This window comes from Anoplolepis gracilipes, chromosome 4 (assembly GCF_047496725.1).
Source record: "Anoplolepis gracilipes chromosome 4, ASM4749672v1, whole genome shotgun sequence".
Classification (NCBI taxonomy): Eukaryota; Metazoa; Arthropoda; class Insecta; order Hymenoptera; family Formicidae; genus Anoplolepis; species Anoplolepis gracilipes.
Genome location: NC_132973.1, coordinates 7755071 through 7779423, shown reverse-complemented (window position 1 = coordinate 7779423; position 24353 = coordinate 7755071). Strand labels below are relative to the sequence as shown.

The window sequence follows — 24353 nt, the reverse complement described above, 5'->3', positions numbered from 1 at the left end:
TTTTCTTAATTGTAACTTTAATTCAATTCTCTATAAAATACATTAGATGCGAAACGTCATAATCACTCTCCTCTATTACGAGGATTATACTGAATAAATAAAACAGAAGCGTTTGTCACAATCAAAGTCACAGGTCGATTCTTTTTTAAATCAATTTCTTTTTTTTTTTTTTTGCTTCGCTTTTTCAATCGATTATTTAATCTTCCAAATTTCCATCCATGACTTCGATCGCAAAATCGCTCCGTTGGTGCAACACTTTCATTTTCAAATGACTTTATTTAATAAATCTGAATGAATATACACATTCATGTCACTTTGCTACTTTCTTTTATCCCTCTTTCTTTTCTCGATCATTATTGTCCGTTCTGCTCGTACGCAGTCGGCTGAAAACAACAAGGTTGTAGAAGGATAGAAGCTATGTCTAGTGTACCCGCGTTCGGTCCTCCCTTCGGAAATAAAGCGGCAGCAAAAACGTGCCTTTGTTCGCGAGATCACTCCCCTCGATCGATTGTGTTCGCGAAAAATCGGTCTCGCTTTCTCGCCAAGCATTATTTTTAGCGGTCGTCAGAACGACGTGTAGTAGACTCTCTAATTGTCGTTGTGTTCATTAAGCGATAGTCATTAAGCGGATGAATTAAGCCATGTCTAATTAAACATCGTAATCGCGATGAAATGCCTCGACGACGCGCATCGTTAAGCCTTAGGGCGAAGGAAATTACATGCTTGATTCTAAAATCTTTCATAAATCTTTTATTTAAATCATAAAGTAACGAAAATATTAAATGTATAAAACGTTCATTAAAATTATACATAAAATAATATATAACATAATCGATTATATTATATATAAATTAATCGATAATAAACATTTATATGAATAAAAATTACTCAACAAAATATGTCAATATGCTGAACAAATTCGATTACATTAGATTTTAATTTATTTCAAGTTTGTTGCCAAATGATTACCGCAAATCACCGTAACGCTAAGATCGTCAGGAGTGAGAGAGAAGTGTCAAAGTACTGCCGTCGAAGAAGCGCACTTTACTCCCGAATGGACCGAATCGCGGGATGATAGTATTAGGATGACAAAGAGCGACCGTGTTACCGGTTCGTCGAGCAAAAGCGATCCCCACGAGAGCGAATATCGTGCATCCGCTGTCACCAAGTGTAAAGACATTATTAGCGTAAAGGGAGATATGAGGATATTAAGAGAGGGCAGGGATAGGGATGGAAGATCCTTGCGTGCGAACGCAAGAGATACAGGACGATATTTGGTATACACATATATATATATTATATATATATATAGAGAGCCAGCTAAGCATTCTACGATACGATCGAACTGTCGAAGACGAGAGGCGCGATGTTCGGTCTCGTAAATTTTTTTCCGTCAACCAAGGAAAAAAATAAATAAAATCCGCAAAATGCAGCAATTTTGAAAACATCCATGATCACTCGATGATATAACTGCAATCGCGCCTGATGAAATAATCGTTAATCTTCTCGACTTTGCAGACAACACGATAAAAAAATTTGACGATATGAAAAAATATTGTTGTATATATAAATTGCTATCGATAAAAAAAGAATATCGGCGACTTTAAGCACAGCAATATTGTGGGCGCGTTCAGGGAGACGTTATTAGCGCTAACAGCGTCGTTCTACCTTTGTTCAACTTTTAATGAGTAACAAAGACAGAACGACACTGTTAGCGCTAATAGTATCCCCCCGAACGCGCCCTGTATGATGATAAAAAATATTTCTGTTAATAATTGTGCCAAGTCGTTGGTGCTCAGAATAATTTTAATACTCGAACAGCGGAACGCGTTCGGTTTTTTTTTATAAATTTATTAAAAAAATTAATGTTAATTAGTGTTAATTAGGGATGCGTGTTTCTACAGAAGCCAAGCAATCAGAAAGCAAAATCTGAAAGAATCAGTTTTCATCGAGAAGAGAGATACGTCCTAATCGTATCACTCTATACATCTGGCAATTTTCTCTCGTTTCGACGTTCCGAACGATCGATCGGTTAATACAATTTACTCGCGATTCGTTAACCGATTATTATCATTAATATTGTTTCTCGGTCCAGCCACGCGTCCACCGAGCCGAGAATCACACCAAACTCCCAGATTTTTTCTTTCATTTTATGTGAAACTTGAATAGATTTGAACCGCTTGGAAAGAACGCCTAAATAAACTTTAAATTCTCTAAATTAAATTTAATTTAGAGAATTATATTTTAATGATTTGTCTTATAAAAATGTGTAAAAAAAACTACAATATAAAATAAAAAATGCATTAATACTACAATTAGTCATTTAAACGATGTCAAGTAAAAGAATTCACTTTTTGATATTAATTTTAACAAAAAAAAAAAAAAAAAAAGAAATAGAAATTTATTAATAAAGTTTTATTTGATTTTAGTTTTGTTTTCCAGTCATCGCTTGAACTTCAAAACTGAAAGCTAGAAATCTCAAACGAGAGTTTGTTCGCTTTTCTTTTCATCTTGATAAAGGATGAGAGAAAATCGGGAGATTGCGACTCCTCGACTCTAGGACGGTAGGTCCAAACAATCGCCTGCCTTGAGGCAAGGGACCGATTAGGTCCAACAGCGATGAGATTGCTGTGATTGGTTGAAACAATATGTGGCTGTCGCCCGCAATTCTGGGATACAATCCCAGCGATAACATTCGAGTTCAATGAAATTGCAGTTTTCCCGAAAATCAGATAAATATCTCTATATAAAAATATGTAAATTATGTATATATATATATATATATATATATCGAGAATTATATAATTAGAAAAATATACACGTGAGATACGTTACCGATTTTATCGAGAATACAAAATCGACAAAATTGAGAGAAATTTAATTGCGAGATCGCTACGATGACATATCCCAGAACAGCAGACTATGCCCAAAACTGTCGAACTTTCCACAGAACGTCTTTATTCGGAACAAGTCGATAATATGACACTCAATAAATAACAGAACTTCTACATCTCCAAATTCTGCCGTCAGATTGTCCTGCCGAATCGCCGAGAGCGAAGTACCGCGTGAAACATGCTTCTCTCTTCTCACATATAGAAAAAAAAAAAAAAAAAAAAAAAAGAAAAGAAAGGTTCCAGAGTTTCAATTGCGCAATTGTCGACTTCGTCTAATTACCCTCTTGAAAAAAAAAAGATAAAATTTCCAAATTTTATATAAAAACTGTCCGCTTGTTTTATTTTTTATATTAATATTTTTCCAAGAAAATTACGCGATCGATACTCCGAATGCTCGAATGTTCTTTCGGTGGATCGATTAATCATGCTTTAAAATTTTTTTCTTTTTGTTTTTTTTTTTTCCAAAGTCTTGTCACATATATTTCACGAATCCGAATATTAAATCTAATCAGGCACTTGAAAAATGAGAAAAATCGTTCTTTTTGAAAGTAATTTTATAATTTTTAATGACTTTACTTGTGTGTTTCCTTGAGAGATCAACGATCCTTGGAGCCCTCGGAAATGACGTGAACGAAGCGCTGTAATTGCGAGAGAGTAAAGTAACGGAGTGTTCGCGGGGGAGATTCGGAAAGACAACCCCTGAAAAATAAAGGAATTATAATAACGATGCGTAGATCATTTAATGTAGGTACGTACACGTGTTGTACGGCGCGCTCTTTCAATGCTGTTTTCATTTCGTTTCATTTCTTATTTTTCTTTTCTTTTCTTTTTCTTTCGTGTTTTTGTTTGTCGAGAAGATGTCGGTGGTGGTAACCGGATGTAGATGGTAGCGGGCGAGAGTGGTGGTCGAAAGAACGGAAACCAGCAGCAGGGTGCCTACTGAAGATAACAATACAGGAAGCAAGCAATCGATCCTTTCGTCACCGCGCTAACCACACACACACACACCTCGAATAACGATGTAAACAACGTATCATCACATATACACGAGCCATCTCTGTCGTCAACTTTAATTCTAATTCGATCGATTTCTCATCCTCTTTCTTTAGTATAATCGATCAAATTAGAACGAAAGTCAAGCAATTTCGGTGAAAACAGTGTGAAATTTTTCTAATATCGATTAATTTTCATAATTGATCTTTTTCTACTTCTCTAGATTTAGGAAAAAGGTAAACAATCGATTCAAAAATTAAAAATGAAAAATTCATCGACACCGGTGAAACTGACCGATAAACGATACGATTTCGCCGATGTCAATCAATTTGTATCTCGGTTCAACTGATTCATTCTCCCGTTCTAAGCTAATTTCTAAAAGAGACAAATAATAATCTAAGAACTAGGGTTAAAATTATCTGACATAGTTTGAATCGATAGATGAACGATACAATCGACTTTAGCTGCTCCGTTAAAATGTGACACACAATTACTTTCAACTGACTACGTTTAAGTCAGAACGATCTTAGTTTCTAGGAACAGCGTGTTTTATAGATGGACCTAACGACAGAAACTATAGTAAACACAGTAATAGATACATAACAGACAGTCTGATTAACATTATCAATAGACACCCTGAATAGAGATTTATAAGAGAGTAGTATAGTAGATAGAAGGATATAGAGATGTTACGTGGATGAGAGATAGGTAAAAGAAATTCGGGAAGTGCTAAAAGTTGAAGATAGAAAAGTCCGTTAAAAACGTCTTGTATACAGGACAAAAGAAAAAAATCGAACGTGTCCAATCGTAGAGTAAATTGCAATAGTGCTATATCAAGACGCTATACTATTAACAATCCACAAATTACTCAAATATTTATAAACGGAATGACATGGTAACAGGAAAGATTTTAGAGAATGAAATGGTTGCGAAATAGAAAATCTTCTATCAGATAGAACGCTCTCTACGCTTGGCGTAAGGATCGGCAAAATGTAATAAAGAAAGAATGAAGAAAATGGCACGAGTCAAGAGTGTAGAGAGTTGGCGTTCATTCCCCGTGAACACCTCCCCGTACTTACCACTCACTCAAACATTGCCAACATTGTTTCTTTGGCAAAGGAAAAAAGGGGCCTTTCTCGAGCCGAGTCGATTAATCTCACTATTTATTCGCAAATTTCAAAATTTAATTATTCTTTATATAATTAATTTAATTTCTGTTTTTTACTATATTTTCAAATTTAAATTTATCGCGTCAAAATGAATTAGAAAAGAGTTGCATCTCTCTTTGTTTTTCAAATTGAAATTTTACAAATTTATTTATATTTAAAAAAATATAATTAATAACGTGAAAATTTTTTGCTGAAATGCTAATTTTGTATATAAATAATTTATTTTTAAATTCTCTTTTTATAACTTGATGTAATTTTACTATACGTCACTAAATTGTGCATCGACTCGATTCGGAGTGTTAAATAAAATTTATCACGGTTCTCAAAGTAAGAGAATCTTCACATTGCGGCTAGAGTGTACTTTAAATGTTTGCACACTCGATTTCTTTTCATCAAATTGATCCGAAATAAAAAAGAAAGAAAAAAATGAGATAATTTATCCAATAAAATCCATTCATCATTTATCTGCAAACCTTTCAAGAATGTTCTACTCTCTGTGGAAAATAAAATCTACTATTGACTTATTGTTACATTTTTTCCAAAAAATGTAATCAAAGACTTTTCTCGATTACCTTTTCAGAAAAATTTAACAAAAATCTATCAAAAAATAAATCTCAATCCCTTCAAAAGTTTTACAAAAGTGTCGGACTGTTTTCTTTCATTCGTTTATGCATCTTCGACAACTCTGGATTTTCTCAATGAAATAAAAATCTCTTATATTACGCAACGAAATAATATCGAGAACGACTCTGCGTCTAGAAAACTCTGTTCAATCAAATAAATTATAACCCAGCTACAGTGTGAAGCGCTTGTCTGTGTCCCTCCTAAAGAACATTGGAGATGCACAAGGCTGAGGAGAATAGCGCGTGATGGAAACGGTCTATTACGCGAAAACGAGGGAAGAGGTGGAATCTCTGTCTCTGTCTAATAAGCGGGATACTTTGTCATTGCCGAAAGTAAGATCACTTCCCGAAAAAAGTGCAGGGTCAATCATTTTATGACATTACGAGATAAATATGGATCTTCTTATCAGAGTTTTCAATGACAGAATTCGCTCTCATGTATTTCTGACTAAAGAATTTTGAAGATCTTGCTAATATCAATAATATAATGTTATTTATCATATGTTGTTATTATTACAACATATTATTTCGAGAGATACCTTCCGTGGGGTTTGAATTAAATAATTTTTTTTACTTTTATAATTGTTTTTTTTTTTTAATTATATTATATGTATAATCTTGCATGTCGATATATCAAATCTTGATTTGAGACATACTGTCATTACATGTGAAATAAATATAAAATATGTGTGAAATACTAATGCATACATTTTTCATATATAAGTAATTATTTAAGTATAATTTATAAAAAAAATTAAATTAAATTAAGATTATTAGAGACTCAACTATTGAAAATTTATTTTTATCATTGAAATTGTCTTGCAGTATCACAATTATCTCGCTGTCACAAATTGAAGAATTCGTTGTAAGAGGCGACAAATCCGTAATTCGTAAAATCCATTTTAAATAATTTTTATTTAAAGTGGCCTTACAAATTGAATGACTCAATCAAATCTCACATCGAATTCTTTAATTATCTAACTGATCGACCCTTTCTGGAAGAGGAATAAGGAGGAAATTATTTATTGCGCGCCGCAAACGACGTTGTCGTCGCGATAAGAATGAGAAACGCAATCTCAATAGATATCAGCAACGCGATATAATGGTTGTTCGACAAAAAAGAAAATTGTGTAGGGTAAGTAAAGTAGATAAGATAGTCGGTTCGCACTGGCGCTTTCACGCAGAGCAAACGACGATGTATTATTACAGAGCGACGAATATTATTTTAGCTTCGTTTCGTAGAAAAAGCGATGAAATTTGCTCATAGTTGTTGGCTCACCTGGCACTTACGACCAATGTAGCGTGGCGCGCACCTATTCGCAGTCGATGCAAACAATTAGTGTGTTTTATGTTTGTATTTTCTTTTTTGGTTTTTTTGTAGTAGCGTAAAAAGAAGAAGAAGGCGATGAAAAAGCCGACCGTTTCCAACGCGCACTCGATTTCTTCGAAAGAATCATCTCAGGCACCGATGACGTGATGGCATGCGTGTGTTTTCTCTCTCTCTCTCTTTCATTCTTTCCTTCTTTCTTTCTTTCTCTCTCTCTCTCTCTCTCTCTCTCTCTCTCTCTCCGTGTATCGTTTTCTTTCATTCAACAATAAAATAAAATAAAATAAAAAACCGTGAGAGAGTGCAGAGTGCGAATTTTACCGCGAGAATCTCTCATTTTCTCTCTCTCTCTCTCTCTCTCTCTCCTATTATTTCTCTTTCTCTCTCTCTCTCTCTCTCTCTCTCTCCCTTTCTGATTCGTGTATGTGTGATTTTATCTATCTCTTCCTCAATCAGGTCCAAACCCTATGAAAATTAGGGGCGGGCCCACAGCACGAAGTGCAGCGGCGGGGGGTTGGGCCCGTCCATAGGGGGTGATCATCTGAAGCGCGGATGCATCATCGGCGCCAACATCGGCGCAGGAAAACCCATCGGTGCAGCGGCGAAAGCCGGATGCATCGCGGCGCCCGGTGGAATGGCTCCTATCATGCCTGCAAAGCAACGCAGCGTCAGATTAGTTCGTTCCGCGACCAAGTATTTGGGGGAGAAAAAAGAAAAAGTATGTCGCCCACACAACACGCGCGTGCGGTAGACACGTATTCTTTTAGTTATCCGATCTCGACGCCGCGCGAAACGGCGTCATATTAACAAGATCCCTGTAATAGGATCTCTCTCTCTCGCTCTCTTTGAATGGTGTTCGGGGTCCCCGATATACTTACGTCGTAATTATTCATGTTACAAGGTAAAAAAAAATAAATCCTGCATATATTGTGTTAATGCGCAATTTTAATCTTTCGTGTTTTTTTTTTTGTAATTTTTATTATTACTTTAATGCTCGTTTTTGGAGAACCGTGTCCTTCAGCGTAATATAAGTCGTAAAATTTCCATGGCGTCTTGAATTTAACCTTAGAAAAAGAATGGTTAAAAATAATCTGACATACATTTTATGCAATAAAAATTAAAATTAAGAATTAAAGCTTTTTTGAAAATTAATTTTCATATCAAAAACAGATCTTTCGAGTCTCAAAATTAACTTTTTTTTTTTTATTAAACTCACTGTTGAGCTAAATTCTTCATCCAAAATAAATTCTTTCAGCATAATTTTAATTTTTAATTTTCTCTCTTTGGATAAAAAATATTTTGAATTCTTCTATCTTTAATTCTATTTTTAAAAATTAAAATTTTTTTAATATAATTCAACTTTTTAACTCTGTTTCATGAGTCGATGATACAATAATATTCATTGTCAGATATAAAGTATTCAGGACTCATGTTCCGCCGAAGAAGAAGTTACCTGACAGCCGAACAATTACTGCACCGGAAGAAATTTATTCAGATTAAATGTTCGCGAGATATTATTCGATTAATTTAGTTCAATCGACTATTCGATCAAAGAGCACTTTCCAGTAAAATCTATCTCTTCTAACCGAGATAAATGTTAGTCGGTCGAGGGAGAATTTTCGATTTCCAAAGAAAGTGCGCTTCTTTAAATCGAGATGATGATTTTTCTTTAGTCTCTTTTTCTCAAGTATTCTAGTATATACGTCATGGCACGTACCCGAAACCTGCTCATGGCAGTCCACGTGCTACGTACTACCCAGCAATCTCTGATTAAATGCGAATCTCCAAACTAGATATATGTATACGATAGGTATATATATATATATATATATATATATATATACGAAGAATTCAGCTCAGCATGCAGTGCGCCGCATACGCAATACAAGTCACAAACAAAACTGACAAGAAGGTGGTACCACACAAAGAAAAACCTCACACCATACAAAGAACGAGTTTCGCTTGGGTACACGCAATCGATACTTTGTCGATATCGTATAACGTTATGTACGTATAAAAGCCCGCAGAGATCGCTCAGCTGTCAGCCAATCTCTTCCAAGACACGTCGCTCCAAAAACGCATTTAAATGTCAAAAGATTCAATGTCCAATATTCAAATGTCAGAGATTCTTAAACTTTATAACGTCTTGTAACAACAATCTAACAGTATAAAATACAATGTAATTGGCTTGAAATTTTCAAAAAAAATTGCGACACGTTAAATAAATCGATAAAATCAAATTGCTCAACACAAGAAACGATATATTTTTTTCTCGCTTCCTCTTTCATATGTACAACACGATACTTATTCGTGCCGCGTAACATAATAAAGAGAAAAATATCGTGTTAATCGAGCGGACCCTCGGTTGAGCGCAAGAGTTATTATAGATATACTAGGTAACGTGAAGTCGTTTACTTACTGTTTTGTTTGGCTCAATTTATCTAAAATCTTTTGATTGTGTAACACAAAAGCTAGGCTATGGTGTGAGGGAGATACGTTACGTTCGTTCTCGTTGCTAGTTTCTCGCGTATTCTATGAAAACAAAAATAAAATAAAATAAAATGCACCGAAGAGCACGGTGAGAATATAATTCAATCCCTTCCCTCTTCGCTCTTATTATTTATTTATTTATTTATATTTAATTATTTATTTATTGTACTTTTTGTTTCGGCACCCCAGATCTGGCGACCCACCTTCCTTCATTTGTACGCTCTTTGAGCACTTATAAAATTTTTCCTTATAAAGTAAGAATAATATTGAAACAATTATCAAGCCCATCCTTTTTACTTCAAAATAATTTCTATCAAATAATTTTTTACAAATAACTTTTTTTCATCTTGCATATTAGATTTAACAAAATTTCTATAACTAGATATCTTTTTTGAGAAAAGAAGAAAAGCGCTTCTAATTTTATTTGTTTGCAATTTATATTATTTTCTTGCATTATAAAAAAATGACTAAGAATTAATCAAAAAATCGAAAGATAAAAAAGTGGCTCGATAGATCCGCGACATTCTGTATAGTATGAAAAAATAAACTCGTCGAAATTATAACAACCTATGTGTGATTATGATAGTTACTTTATCAGAACGATCACCAATCGAATACGAAGAAGGAAGGGACAGATCGCGAGAGAAAATAATTATCGTTACATAATTGTATCATTTCTTTTTTTTTCTCTATCTTTTTTTTTTTTCTTTGGAACGACAACTTCGAACGACTGTCAGTACCGTGCCCAAAGAAGCAGTTTCTTCACTACTATATCACAACACCAGGATTCCAAGCTATATATATAATATATAAGTAATATACTGAAAAGAGAGACAGGATGGTAACACGGCTGCTGGCGAGGTAAATAATGGCGTATGTGAGTCGTAAGAAGAAGTAACATGGTTAAATCGAGAGAGTGTGAATAAAGAAGCTGATGAGAACGTAAAAGAAACAAAGAAATCATACATGATATAAAAATAATGTAACGGTCGAGCGGCCGGAAATATCTCTTTCTCTTGTTCTCTCGTCAATGAACTGTATCAGGATTTGTATAGAGTCTACAAAGATAAAGAGAGAGAAAAAAAAAAAGTGTATAAAAATGCGAAATTATAGACACGAGAAGAGAACCGTTGTGAGAAGAATCGATAAAAATAACACTAATTTAAAAACGTATAATGTGCGAGGATAGATGCATCCCAATGAAAAGAGAGAGAGAGAGAGCGACCGCTCATGTACTAGTGATTGATCAAAAAATTCTACATATTTTACCAAAAATTCTTTCTCGTTAATTTAATTTTTCAGAGAGGACGCATTTTTTCAGGTCAGGATGCGTGTCCAAAACGAAATTCTGGCAAATTAGACAAAAAAGTTGGAATCCAGAAGGAAGTGTCGTTGGCCGCTCGACCACCTCTCGTCCAATGATAATATTACGAATATACAGAAATATATATACGATAGCTCGCGAAAGCTACTCGAACAGATTCCTACGATCTAAATCGCCATTCGATGAGCCACTTTCGTGCCATTGTACATATATTATACGTATATACGTATATATACAATATGTAGGTGTATTAATGACAATGATGACAAGATTAATCAACAATGTAAGAATAATAATAATAAATATAACAAGATATATAGATATATATATGTATATAGATATATAGGCCATGTCACCGCATGCTAATTGCTAAGGACCAACCTTGTAGCGCTTGTATTGTAAAACACGGTTTTAGTAACCAGACTGGGTTCGTTCGACACTCACCGAGGAGTGACCGGGCGCCCTGCAAACGCACCGTTAAAACGTATAAACGCACAAGGACTACAAGACGTTGCGTCGTCGAGATTCTGTGGCGTATCATTCGGTCGAGAATCTTGAGCGTGATCTCTACACTTCTATCTGAATAGTCATGTGACATTCTCATCGCCTCTCTTTCTCTTTGCTGTCTCGAGTCAGTAGTAATATTCGCAATTTCGTGCACGTTGTCAACTTTTTTAATCTCTTTCCCCCCATCAAATGTCCAGTCTGTTTCTTATTTATCTGTCCCATCGCACTCGCCGTCTTTATCTCTTTCTAAGAATATAATTATTTTATATTGAAAAATATAGAATTGGCTGCTTTATCGTGAATAATTGGAGCAAATATTGCACAATAGTAGAGCTGAATTAAACTAAAATATGTCAAATTAATATTTAATTAGCATTCGAGTCTTTTTGTTCTTATTTGCTTTCCATATAAACAGAAAAATTTTTTCCCTCGGTTGTCTACCGAGAATCGGATAAGGATGATAAATGTGAGGATTGTATTTACAGAAACAAAATGTAAGGATATAATACATCGCATTCCCGATAGAATCGCAATTAATAAAATTAAAATAACTCACAGAGAACGACTTAATCATTGTTTGAAAAATATCTATTTAAATTATATCTACTTGACTCTACGTATTGCGTAAGATATTATACAAAAAATTTGTAATTATTTGATTTATATAGAATTGTCATAAAAAAACAAATACTCCATCGGAAATGCTACTTTTTCTTCTATTTTAATAAATTGATTTTGTTATATATTAGGGGTATATATATATATATTATGTCCTCGAAGCAAGAGAGGTTCGAGAGAACATTCCTACAGATTATTTCGGAATTGGAAAGCAGCACAAAACTATTCAAAATGCTTTATCTAAAAAGCTTCACGATAAAAAAAATCCATGTACACCGATTAACCGTCTGCAACGGCTGGTAGGAAGGCAATTGGAAAAAATCGATAAAAATACTAAGGGGAAAATTTCGAAATTTCAACGATAAGAGGAAATAAAAAAGACAACACGGCGGCTTTATTCTTGTACAGAAAGGAAACGGGGGAGGAGAAGGAATAAAATATTTCGCAGAGCTCAAACCCGCAGAGACTTACCTGGTGGCAGGCCCATGGGGGGCGGTCGCATCATGTTACCTCCATGAATGAGAGCAGGCGCGGCTAGGGTCATGGTGGGTCGCATTAAGGGTGCCATTAGCGCCACCGAACTGACCGGCATCGCCGCCGCCGAGGCCGGCACCATGACTGCCTGCGGCGGCCGTGGGAACCTTTGTTGCTGTTGTTGCAATGCGTTTAGCGCTGCAGCCTGCTGTTGTCTCTGCTGCTGATCCGCCTGAAACGCGGCCGCCGCCACGTTTGCAGCAGCCGCCTGCTGCTGTTGTTGCTGCACTTGTTGTTGTTGCTGCTGCACTGCTTGCTGTTGTTGCACTGCCGCTTGTTGCAACGCGGCGGCCTGTTGCTGTTGGTTTGCTGCTGCCGCTGCTGCAGCCGCCGCCGCAACCACTGCCGCCGCTGCCTCCGATTGCGCTGACCGTCCAGACTCGTCGGTCTGTCGACGTTGATACTTAGGCAGTCTTGCCCTAATCTCCTCCTACAAAACAAACCATTCATTTAAAATATGCTTTGCATTATCTTAAACAATTTTTATCGGCTAAAATATACTAGAATGGTCTAAAACGTATATATTTGAAAACCAATGACATAGATTATAATTTAAAAAATTAAGTAATAATTGAGAAAAAAAATGAAAAATAGAGATAAAAACTTACTAGACTGAGATCTTCCGGAGGGTGAATGATTTTACTGGCGGCTCCGGTAGTTGCGATAAGATTAACTTTTTGATCGCCGCCGCCAGCGAGATTGTTTGCGGCTGCGGAAACGCCGACGACTTCGCCGACGCTGCTATAAGCGGGGAATGTCGGCTTTACTGGCCCTATAGAACCGCCACCGCTGGCCACAGATGTGATTGGCTTAAAGTCCGTGCCCAGAGGTCCGGAACCGGTGACCGACGCAGCTGTCGACGCCGCCGTTGAGACAGCCGCGGCGGCAGCGCTAGGGAACAGTGGCCGCGCCGGCGGAATCGATGCACCCGAAACTGGCGGTTGCATACCAGAAGGCATACCTGACATGCCAGGCATCATGCTAAAAAAAGAAAAATAAATTTAATTAAAAAGATTTAATAATTTGAATAAAAAAAACAGTATTAAAGATTATAAAAGTTAATCGCCATATAAATATTTAAAAATATATACACATTGTAAAACTAATTGTTAAAATCGAATGTAGTTAAATATGTAAATATATGTGATATAAATTAGACAAAAAGGGATTAATGAATAAATTAATATATTTTATTTCATAATAATATATTTACAAGATTTTCTTCAATCGAGAAATATATATACATACCCTGGACCCATGAACGGAGGTCCCACGTGACCCATCGACATCATAGGATGCATAGGAGGCATACCGGGATGCGGCGGCATTCCAGGATGCGGTGCCATGCCATGATGTGGCGCCATACCAGGCAATGGTGGCATACCAGGTTGTGGTGGCATTCCGGGTAATCCAGTTGCCATACCGGCCATCGCACCCGGTGCGGAACCCAGCAGACCTTCCGGTTTTGCTTTCTTCTGTACGGGTTCGTCCTCACCGGACGAAGGTGTACCTGGCCTACCACCGTTTCTCTGCCTTTCATGTTCCTTTGCATCATTTGGTGGTATACCTTCCATTCCATAAATCTCAATCTCAATATTGCTACGATTTGGCAATGAATTGGGTACTTTATCTATTGCCTCTTTATGTACCTGCAAAGGGAAGAATCGTGTCAATCATACAATAATATTAAATAGATAAGATTAAATGAATAAAATTTGTTCTTTGCCATCATTGTTTATTTTTTGCACTCAGAATAAAATTAATTGATTAATTAAATATTGGAGAAAGAGTACAGAAAAATTTGCATTTATAAAGAATAAATAATGCAATAATATAATATATATATATATATTTACCTGCATACAATGTATACTAAGTCCTGGACCGGTATATAGTTTCTTATGACAAATATGACATTTAAAATGCTTTGCCTTTTGATGTTGAATAAGAATCTTCTCATCTTCAAATTCGCGATTGCAATACCTTTTAAAAAGTGGATTAAGGAAATCATAGAAGTGTTAAAAAAATTTGTATATAATAACAATGACAAATCTCATCTGTCAAATGTATAAAAGCAATAATATAAATATTAATATAAATAATAATAAATCTAAAAGAATATTAGATAATTTACTGCAGAAAATTTAAAATATGATAAACCATTAAAAGAATAAGTTAATAAAAGTAACATTCTATTGATTCTGTTTGATTCTTCCATTTCTTTATGGAATTCTTACATTTATTATAATTCATAATGTTCATATTTTTACAAACAGTTTTATATAAATCACCATAAAGAAATTCTCATCAATTCTTCATATTTTTTATCACTCAATATAAAAAAATGTCTAAATAAATAAACAGATACTAAATAAATATAAAAATATACTTTTAAAGATCCAAAGATTGAGAATTATTTATAATTTTGACAGGACAGATTCCAAATGTCAATCCCTTTTGATTCATTCACTTTCATGCACGGAAGCCTTTCGACTGCAACTTTCGTTACATCATCGTGTAATAACGCGTCACATGTATGTATGTATATCTATGTATATCTATATATATATATATATATATATATATATATATATATATATACATATATATACATATATATATATATAATATGCAATGACGGTGGGAAAACAGCTGCGCTGTCTCATATACACATCCTCATACATATACATACATATACATGTTACACATATGTCGCGGTGGCGCGAGGAAATCGCGTATCGATTTCCCCGCCTTCCATGGACACTTCGCCGAAGCAATTTTTCAACTTTCTCGGGTGAATCGTACACCCACTATATAAATCATTGTTAACCGATCGATTTCCGCTCTCACGATCGCGTAGCAAACGTCGTTGATCTAAAAATACGGTTACGTAAATGCGGGACTGATGCGGGCCGTCATTGTCGTCTTTCTTGGCGAAACAAAAAGGATACCAACACCAGGGCCTCGACTGCTTCTTCTTCTTGCGTCCCATCTTGTCGCCGGATTATTAGAGCGACTTATTAGAATCAGCGGGACGCTTTAACAACTCTACGTATCGCTTTAACTAACAAGTATAGACGGCACAGATTTCAGGAGTTACACTGTACACTGTACACACGCACACACACGCGAAAACCGATAATGCAAAATGGCTGTCGCATCTTTTCCGTACGTCGCAGCGGAAGTCACCAACGTGGCGCGTCTCAAGATTCTAGAGGATATAGGGAATTCTCTGACTATAGGTTACCAGGACTAGGTTAGAAGGCGCGATTTTTGAAAATTATTAAATTGTTTAGTCGAGAATAAAATCGTGATATAACTCCAACCTAGGCACATTCATACATATATATTTTTTTTACAAAAAAAAAAAAAAAAAGTTTTGAGAAATAAAGCTAATTTATAATGGCATCTGGACAGATAAAAACAGATAAAATGTAAAATGTTTATATTTAGAATAAAATTCGATATTGCTGTAATGGAAAAATAAAAAGAAAATTAAATCACGTCCAGGATATATACAGAATGTTATATATTGATAATCGAAATATATAATATAATAAAATTGTTGCAAAAAGATTATATGTAATTAGTAAATTATAATTAGTTACAACTGTCGTACTTCCTGAACGCGATCTGGAAAATGTGAATACACATTTGTCCTTCTACAATCACATATCTAAATCTCTAACACGCATATGTATATGCATAACAATCGTAAAAAGAAAATTCTCACACAAACTAGCTTATAACTAGCAATAATTTTGTAAATTTCTTATACAACAAAATTCCCTTGAAACGGGTAAACCTTTTACGATTAGAGAAGAAATCTCTGTTAGCTGGCGATTCTTTGTTCTAACGGAATATCGCTCTCGGAATCACTGGACTCATTGATGCCCACAGGATCATCCGAAAAGCTCTCGCTCTTTGTCTCCTTTGTTTCTATCTTCTGTGTTTTATTTAGCTAAATTTACATTATTTCAAATTATTATATCATATATTAAATTATATTAGTTTTAATTTACTTATGCCTATACATCCCATAATATATATTACTTTAAATATTTCTTAGAATGTTTAATATATTATATTTAATATTGTATTAAATTTATATTACATTTTGCTAGCTAGAAGTAGAAAAATAAAAATGAAACTAACAGTATAAAGTTTACCTTTGTTCGATGCTTGAGTGGTCTTTTAGGTCGTGGTATATATTTGTCAGCTACAGCTTCCACTCTCCTAATGTCAAAGTCTTGATCAACTTTGGTCACTGTCTGCACTCTCTGCTGTTCAGAAGTTACATATAGATCATTCGGCTGATGGTAAGAATTGTGAACATTGTAGGCCTTTTTGTTGTAAAATAATGCCGAGCACACTGTACACTTGATCAAATCTTCTGGCACAGTTTCTCTGTCCTTCTGCAAGACAGTGCATGTTGTGAGAGAATCTTTCATTCTCTATGTAAAACACTGCATAAGATTATCATTTCCTTCTTTTAATTAACTCTATTCTAATTTACTTTTGTATATTTAACAAAATAAATAATACACTTATTGCGATTTATTCTACTTACTCGACTGTGCGCTTTCTCTAGATGCTGTTGCAAATTGAACTTTATAACATATTCAGCGCCACACAAATGGCAATAGTATACGCTCAGTGCATCGTTCATAGAATTTAACTTGATTTTATTGCTAGGTGGAGGAGTGGCTATAGGTTGAAACAAATATACCATTCTGGAAAATAGAATAAACAATCAATTAATAATTGCATAAGTAATTTTATACTAATAATTGTATTTCCCAAGATGGATCAATGTAAATCATTACCGTTTATGAATGGAACGATAATGATAATCCAGAGCTCTTTCATTGTAAAACAACATATCACAATCCATACATTTCCTATGTTGCTCTATTTTCTTACTTTCGGACGAATCGTGTGAGAGTTGATGATTATCCCTATGAGTCTGAAAAATGGAATATTTTTAAAATTATTGTAAAAATTATAAAGAGAAATAAAGAGACGTTAAATTCTTTACCCGTAAAGGAAATTGTTTTCCACAATAAGAGCAATAAAATTTGGTTGGTGAATTAGGATGCATCTTAAATCTGTGTCTTATCGTTGCAGTTATTGTATCAAATGATTTATCACATATGTCGCATTGAGTATCACCATTTTTACAGCTCTTTACACGTCTTCCTCGTGTGTCTATTTCTTTATTCGCATGTTTTCTATACAAAATATGATAAACAATATAAAATTTGTTTTATATACTTATTTCTTTTATTTGTTTAAACATATATATATATATATATATATATATATAATTTGTGTATAAAATATAAAATAAGTAGTTTCTAATTGAGACTAAATAATAATAATAATAATAAACTATACATGTACATGTACATGTGTGTATAAACATTAAAATTTCTTTCTGTAATAAATTATTTTATTTCCAAATTTTTTATATTTACTCTAATATATTTCTATCTATATATAATTAATTTCCAATTAATATATCGTTTAGTTATTTTCTTTTCTTAATACGAATTTCGAATTTTATCTTGAACCGATATACAAGCGCACATAATGACACATGTGTGCATGTGTGTGTAGGTTGTGTTTTGACTCGAAACTTAAATCATTCCCTTAAATTTTTTTTTGTTAGCTAACATATTTTATTCCTCGAAAAAGATCCTTAAGATTACATTAATGATATAATAACGTCGTAACATTTCGATTAATCAACTAGAATAACAAATTTAGCGAATCGACTTGGTTATCATAACAGAGTATACCTAAAATGTTCCTGCAGTGCCTCCTTAGATCCCAACTTTGAATCACACAAAACACAGTTATGTTGACCTTCGGTACTCATTATGACACGCTCAAATCCATTAAAGTTGGGAAAACATCGAAAAAATCCACAAAAACGTCAGATCGTGAAACGCGCGAATCACTAAAGTTCGAAGTAAATTACGATAAATTATTATTCAACGTAAAAAATGTAACATTCATCGATCCATTCTTCGTAATAGTTGCTCTTGTTGTTATGTTGCTTAAGCAAATTTCATTTCCTTCAGAAAAAAATAACTCGTTTCACAAGACATAATCGTGTCCAGGAGACGCGAGAAAAAATCAATTTTCGGCCATTTTAATTGTGTTGAAAGATGCGCCATCTAACGCAGCGTGCGTTCAATAAATTTGTCATGTGACATAATTTTCAAAAATTTAGAATTATTTGAGAGTTTTAGAAATGTAAATATTTGTTATTAGAAATAAAGTAGAGAATCTCTTCAAAATAGAGATTTAATTTTTAATATTTTAATATTTATAGTATTGAAAATTATTAAAGAAAAAAAAATAATAGGCAAAACAAAAAAAAGAATAAGTAGAAAGATTGCATATAATGTATAGTTTAATAACACTTTAATTAATTGCTCGTACTGTTTTTTCTCCGCATTATGAATTAGTTATAAAAAAAAAAGAATTGTGCAACATTTTGTATATTATACGTATAATAATCATCAAGAATAAAAGTGCTGAGGACTGAAAAAAATTTTTTATCACAAAATACACAATTGACTGATTGTACTACGTAATACAATAGCCGCATTCAACGAAAACAACTTGAGTATCGTCTCGTCAAAACTCGATTGATTTATTAGTTCTAAAGTAAGAGCAAACATTCTATTATTACTAAGCTAACTAAGATAATTCTGCTGAACGCACTCAATCAGTCAATTGTGCAACAATTGACAGCGTTTTTATTTTGTATAAAATATAACTTTGTAAATATATACAGAATATTTACTTATTTTTTTACCAAAATAAAAATATGTATACATATTAATATATGGAAAAATAAAAAGATAATTAAATTATTAACAAATAATTTACATAAATTTTCCATATGTTTCTAATTTAAAATTAATTAAAATAATTGTATATATTTGTACTTTAAATTTTATTTTTAATATATTTTCAAAAATTATTATCTTTGTATAGATCTTCTACAGAAATATTATTGTATATTTTTAATTCATTTCTTAATTAATCGATTGTTTTATCTCGTTATTGTATTTATAATTATTAAACAATAATAATTTTTATTCTGATAATCTAAAGCTCTATCTCTGATAAAAAGTTATTAAACTGTGCATTATATATAATTCTCCTATTTCTTGTTCTTTTTTGTTGTTTTTGTCTTTTTTATTTTATTTCAATAAGAAAGTGAGAGAGAGAGAGAGAAAGAGAAAGAAAGAGAGAGAGAAATTCATGCTACTGAAATTCTATTCAAAAATTATTAATAGCGTATATTGTAATGGTATTAAAATTTTAATGAATTAATCATATAAACCCATTTTTTATCTCTTGTCAAGAAATTATAAATATATCATTCGGAATATAATTAATATAAGTTAATATTTAATTTTAAAGATAGAATTTAGAATAATAACATCTCTAAAAAAAAGTAAAAGCATACACACACCAAGTATATAAAAAGTAAACTTATAAATGTCAATTTATATTGTTAATACAATCTTTATGTACTTGGCATTTTGACTATATGTTTTAATCTTTACCTTTTTGAAGGCTTATGCTATGTTTCCAATTAGAGTATAATTTAGGTAAATATAAAAGTTTTATTCTATAAATCTCTATTATTATTTTACCATTGCATTTTTTCGAATTATTGCTCAAAAGATGTGATAAAATATTAATATTTCTTAGCAAGTTTTATGACGAAGACACGTTATGTACAAAGTGCTCTATTGAAAAAAAAATATACTCGCAAATATATGAAAAACATCACATTTTAGAAAAAAATGTTTCCTATAAAAGTTGTTTGACCAAAGAGAGACATAAGATGGTACCATTGCAAGTTAATATTTTTTATTTAAGACAACTGTGTTTCCTTTACATCAATTAGTTACTTTAAAGAAAAAATTTGAAATTGCATTATACAAGATCAATCTTATGTTCCCCTTAAGGTCAAACGACTTTTGTACAAAATATTTTTTCTAAAACGTGATGTTTTTTATATATTGGAGCATATTTTTTAAATAGGATACCCTGTATATATAAATATATTTTTCTATAAAAGTATATATAAACTATTCCTATAAAATAAATTTAATACGTTTAATCGCAATTTCTCCTATTTTAATCGCGATAAAATACTTTTCTCCAGAAGATATATATAAAAATCTAAAACTTTGCTTTTTAGAATATATCTATCAGTTCCTTGCTTAGCACGGAATAAACATCAAGTACGTTTCAAAATATACACTTCTAATTCAGCGTGCTGCTTTTCGTTTCTAGGACGTAAGTTTACGTTAAGTAGAATCTTAATGTTTATTGCGCATATTCTCTCTTATGATATAATATTATGCAAAGTAAGTCAATCTATAAAATTAAAAAAAAACAATAGTTAAAAATTTTAAACCTATTTTAAACAATTTTTCTTAGCTTAATAAAATTGATAAGTTAAACTGAATTTAATTTATTAATAAATTTCAAAATCTGTATATTCATTATTTAACATATTTTAAATTCCATTTATTTAAAATCAATTCTATATATATTTCATATTTAATTTAAAATTGACTTTCTCTTCTTGAATTTATTGTCTTTATAGATTAACTTATTTTTGCATACTCCTAATGCCATTTATTTATATATGCAGTTAATGCAACTGTTGATATATCGGTGATATATCGGATGATTGTCCATCAGTCACACCTTGTGTTGCCAATTCCGCAAGCGTCCTTTCGAGGTAACTCTGATCAGGATAACCGTGACCAGATGTGGACGGACCTAACTCGGTCTTATGATGGATCTCGTTCCACGTAACGACATCTTCGCGACCAGTGGTGACCGATCGGCCAATTGTAAAGATCAGTCTGCGTTCGAATGCAATTTGTAACAATCTTAATACACGACGGCCAAGAACGTTGTCTGGCAAGTAACACACCCGGGGAAAACCCACGGCGTAGTACGCCTGGCCAGGATTCGGATGTTCGTTAGTCTGAATCCCGGATGGAATGCTGGAAAAATTTAGATTAAAATTAATTTTCAGTTAGAATTCTAATTTCTTTTTTTTATTCCCCCAAACTGATCCAAATTTATAGTTTATTTTAACTATATCTGTGTAATAATAAAACAGTTTATAAATTTTCAAATTTCTCGCACACTTACTCATAAGTGATTTGTATTGTATTAGTGTTTGGAAAACCTGGCAGCGCCCGTGGTATTCGCGTCCAATTCATCGTTCCCGGTGGTTGATTGCCTCTCTTCTCGCCGTAAATCATACGGCAAACCGGACACTGTACATACATAGGCGGCTGTTGGCAACCGAGCATCGCGTTTAGACATGCCAAGTGTAATCTATGCCTGCATCGCGTTAGTTCAACAGTTAATGGTTCTGGAGTACCCAGACACACTGGACAGGAATCCGATCCATCGCTTTCAACCACCTTCACATATCGAGATATCACGTCTGACGTGCCATCTATTCCTGCAAAATTAATAATGACATATTTGATATTCAAATACACACACACACACACACACATTTCGAAGACATTCTAGGAAATATTAAAATTAAAATTAAAATTTATAAAGAAATATATAAATAAATTATCATTTAATTATATATATATATATATATATATATATATATATATATATAATTTATAGAAAGCACATTAAAGAAATATAGATAAACAAGCACATATATATTTTTTTAAATATGTGTACCAAGAATAGAATCCTTGAACGCGTCATCGCTTCCCATGCTGCTATCTAGCAAATCTACTGGATTCTCATGACTCAAATACGTAGAGACGGTGTCCACGCTAGGCCTGCGACCGCTCTTGGTACTACTGGAGTCGACGTCCAGCACTGCGTCCCACGTCTTTCGCTTCTGACCGGATTCCACATTTGTTGCTGCAGGATTGTTCTCGATACCATGTTTGCTGCTGAATATATTGAAGTTACTGAGAATAACGCGCGCGATATTCGTCGGCCCGTTAGTATCCCCGCTTTTGCCCTGAAAATAATTTTGAAGATGAATTTTATTGTAACATTATTCCAATAACATAGACATAATATCACGATAAGACGAAACTCACTTTTTTGTTGCTTTTCTTCGTGCTTCCGTTAGACGACTTTTTATGTGCAACCTTGACAGTGGAACTCTTGACTGTAACTGACGCGGATCTCCTCCCAGAAGTGACTTGTAGTTCCTCCAGTGCGACTTTGACCAGGGGATAAGGTGCTTGCTGTATGCGTCTTATTGGTCTCACATAGCCTGTACAACATCTAACTTGCGTCAGATTACAGAAGTTGATGATGTAGGGAAAACCCAAGTAAGTCTTAGAAATATCAATGGTCTTGTCACCCTGAAAAAGACTTTTACAATTACAAGTTTCAAGTACAATATTATTTATCTTGTAGTGTTCCTTTGCTTACTCTCGCCCATGCTTCTTCTATGAGGCATTGAACTTCCATATCATAAGTATGCCAATCGTCCGAGTCACCTGCCCATTCCCACTTGGCGCCTTTCCCAGCTGGTGAGCCCGGTAAATAAAATTTTCTCCTTACATTGTACGTCTCGTCGCCGTCGTCGCTGCATTGTGTTTTGGTTCTCAAGTTTATGTAATACCTAATTTAAGCAATTTCATGTACTGTTTTATCATATTAGATGTTGATAATTAACTGATATCAAAATAGTTTATTAATTAAACAAATTATTAATTGCATTAATAAAATTATAATTAAACAAAAAAAATTGTCTCTTACTGTATGTTTTTTTCTTTCAGAATAAATACATAAATTTTAGTCGTTTATTCAAAATATTCAACAAAACAATTAATAATTTCCTTCTCGCCTATTAAATACAAATGTAAATAAATTACAGGTATTTATTATGTTATTTATATATATGTACATATTTTTTCCAACAAAATAATTTTGAAGCAAGCGAAACTAAACAAATAAAAATAAATAATCGATAAGTAAGCAATCAATAAACCATCATCAAGATCAATTCGACGAATTAAATACATTAAGGACCCGCTCGTCACATTTCTCACGCTTTCTCTTTCTCTCTCCCCAAAACCCAAACATGCACCTGCCTCATCTTAAACGCGCAAAAAGGCAATCAGAACGGACGGACGCATAATATACACGGCATAATTTTTTCTCGTGTCCCGACCTGTCGAGGGTGGGATCCGCGTCGTTGAGGAACACCCTTGTGAGCTTCTTGTAATGCGCCCGCTCGAGATGCTGCGACACAGCCGGGCTGTAGGGCCTCCATCGTCCGTGACGGTTCTCCCACTCCCACACAACCACCGCGTGTCCGTGCTCCTGCCCCTGGGCGCTCATCCTCTTTTCCTCCCCCTCCAACGCTACCGCCCGCTCTCCCACGTTCCCTCCCTGTGGAATTTCACACGCACGCGCGACATACACTCGCAGCGTAGCGGGAGCGTGGGAACATTTTCGACTTTTCCCACGGTCGACGATCTTGCGTCGTCGGCGACGACGACGACGACGGATTTCCTTCCCCCTCGCTCGCGGGATTAATTTTCTCGCGAAATTTCGCGCGACCTCGCGAAATCTCGAAATGCGTTGACGAAAAATCCGCGACTTCCTCTCGTCGAGAGAGAAACAACGTTACCGTACACACACGCGTCAACGCGCACACTGACCACTCACACGGTACACACGCGTGACGAGAGACGTGAGAGGGATGTCGTACACGGTACACGGCAGATGCGCGGACCGCGATAAACTCGAACTACAAGCATAGACGCACGAATTCGTGAGAAGCGCAAACGACTTTGAACTTTTGACAGATCGAACGAG

The 24353-nt window shown here is 34.1% G+C and overlaps 3 protein-coding genes across 3 annotated transcripts; all 3 read right to left on the bottom strand.

Annotated features, from left to right (window-relative positions):
- Positions 1–7248: 7248 nt before the first annotated feature.
- Positions 7249–15643, bottom strand: Bugz (Bub3 interacting GLEBS and Zinc finger domain protein). Its single transcript, XM_072890107.1, has 6 exons — positions 15431–15643; positions 14336–14462; positions 13728–14128; positions 13088–13460; positions 12417–12909; positions 7249–7656 (listed from the first exon to the last, which is right to left on the bottom strand). Exons 1-6 carry the CDS (start codon positions 15469–15471, stop codon positions 7544–7546), a joined length of 1548 nt encoding a protein of 515 aa, XP_072746208.1. The 5' UTR covers positions 15472–15643; the 3' UTR covers positions 7249–7543.
- A 266-nt stretch (positions 15644–15909) lies between these two features.
- LOC140664706 (zinc finger and BTB domain-containing protein 41) lies at positions 15910–18804 on the bottom strand. The gene is made up of 6 exons (XM_072890118.1): positions 18281–18804; positions 17518–17710; positions 17306–17445; positions 17050–17212; positions 16649–16894; positions 15910–16440 (listed from the first exon to the last, which is right to left on the bottom strand). Exons 1-6 carry the CDS (start codon positions 18358–18360, stop codon positions 16312–16314), a joined length of 951 nt encoding a protein of 316 aa, XP_072746219.1. The 5' UTR covers positions 18361–18804; the 3' UTR covers positions 15910–16311.
- A 997-nt stretch (positions 18805–19801) lies between these two features.
- On the bottom strand, positions 19802–24274 carry Dx (deltex E3 ubiquitin ligase). Its single transcript, XM_072889985.1, has 6 exons — positions 23704–24274; positions 22959–23151; positions 22619–22888; positions 22245–22536; positions 21684–22002; positions 19802–21532 (listed from the first exon to the last, which is right to left on the bottom strand). Exons 1-6 carry the CDS (start codon positions 23871–23873, stop codon positions 21172–21174), a joined length of 1605 nt encoding a protein of 534 aa, XP_072746086.1. The 5' UTR covers positions 23874–24274; the 3' UTR covers positions 19802–21171.
- Between the last annotated feature and the right edge of the window lie 79 nt (positions 24275–24353).

Excerpts from the sequence above, each read along its gene's own strand:
- LOC140664706 (XM_072890118.1), bottom strand. The coding sequence starts at position 18,360 with ATGAGTACCGAAGGTCAACATAACTGTGTTTTGTGTGATTCAAAGTTG. Across the intron at positions 17,711-18,280 it reads GCACTGCAGGAACATTTTAG|AAAACATGCGAATAAAGAAA; the intron begins GTATACTCTGTT and ends TATTTTGTATAG. Across the intron at positions 16,441-16,648 it reads CACTCAAGCATCGAACAAAG|CTAAATAAAACACAGAAGAT; the intron begins GTAAACTTTATA and ends ATGTAAATTTAG.
- Dx (XM_072889985.1), bottom strand. The coding sequence starts at position 23,873 with ATGAGCGCCCAGGGGCAGGAGCACGGACACGCGGTGGTTGTGTGGGAG. Across the intron at positions 22,537-22,618 it reads CGAAGAAAAGCAACAAAAAA|GGCAAAAGCGGGGATACTAA; the intron begins GTGAGTTTCGTC and ends AATTATTTTCAG. Across the intron at positions 22,003-22,244 it reads GTTCAAGGATTCTATTCTTG|GAATAGATGGCACGTCAGAC; the intron begins GTACACATATTT and ends TTAATTTTGCAG.
- Bugz (XM_072890107.1), bottom strand. The coding sequence starts at position 15,471 with ATGGGACGCAAGAAGAAGAAGCAGTCGAGGCCCTGGTGTTG. Across the intron at positions 14,463-15,430 it reads CAGTCGAGGCCCTGGTGTTG|GTATTGCAATCGCGAATTTG; the intron begins GTATCCTTTTTG and ends ACTTTTTAAAAG. Across the intron at positions 12,910-13,087 it reads CTCCGGAAGATCTCAGTCTA|GAGGAGATTAGGGCAAGACT; the intron begins GTAAGTTTTTAT and ends TTTGTTTTGTAG.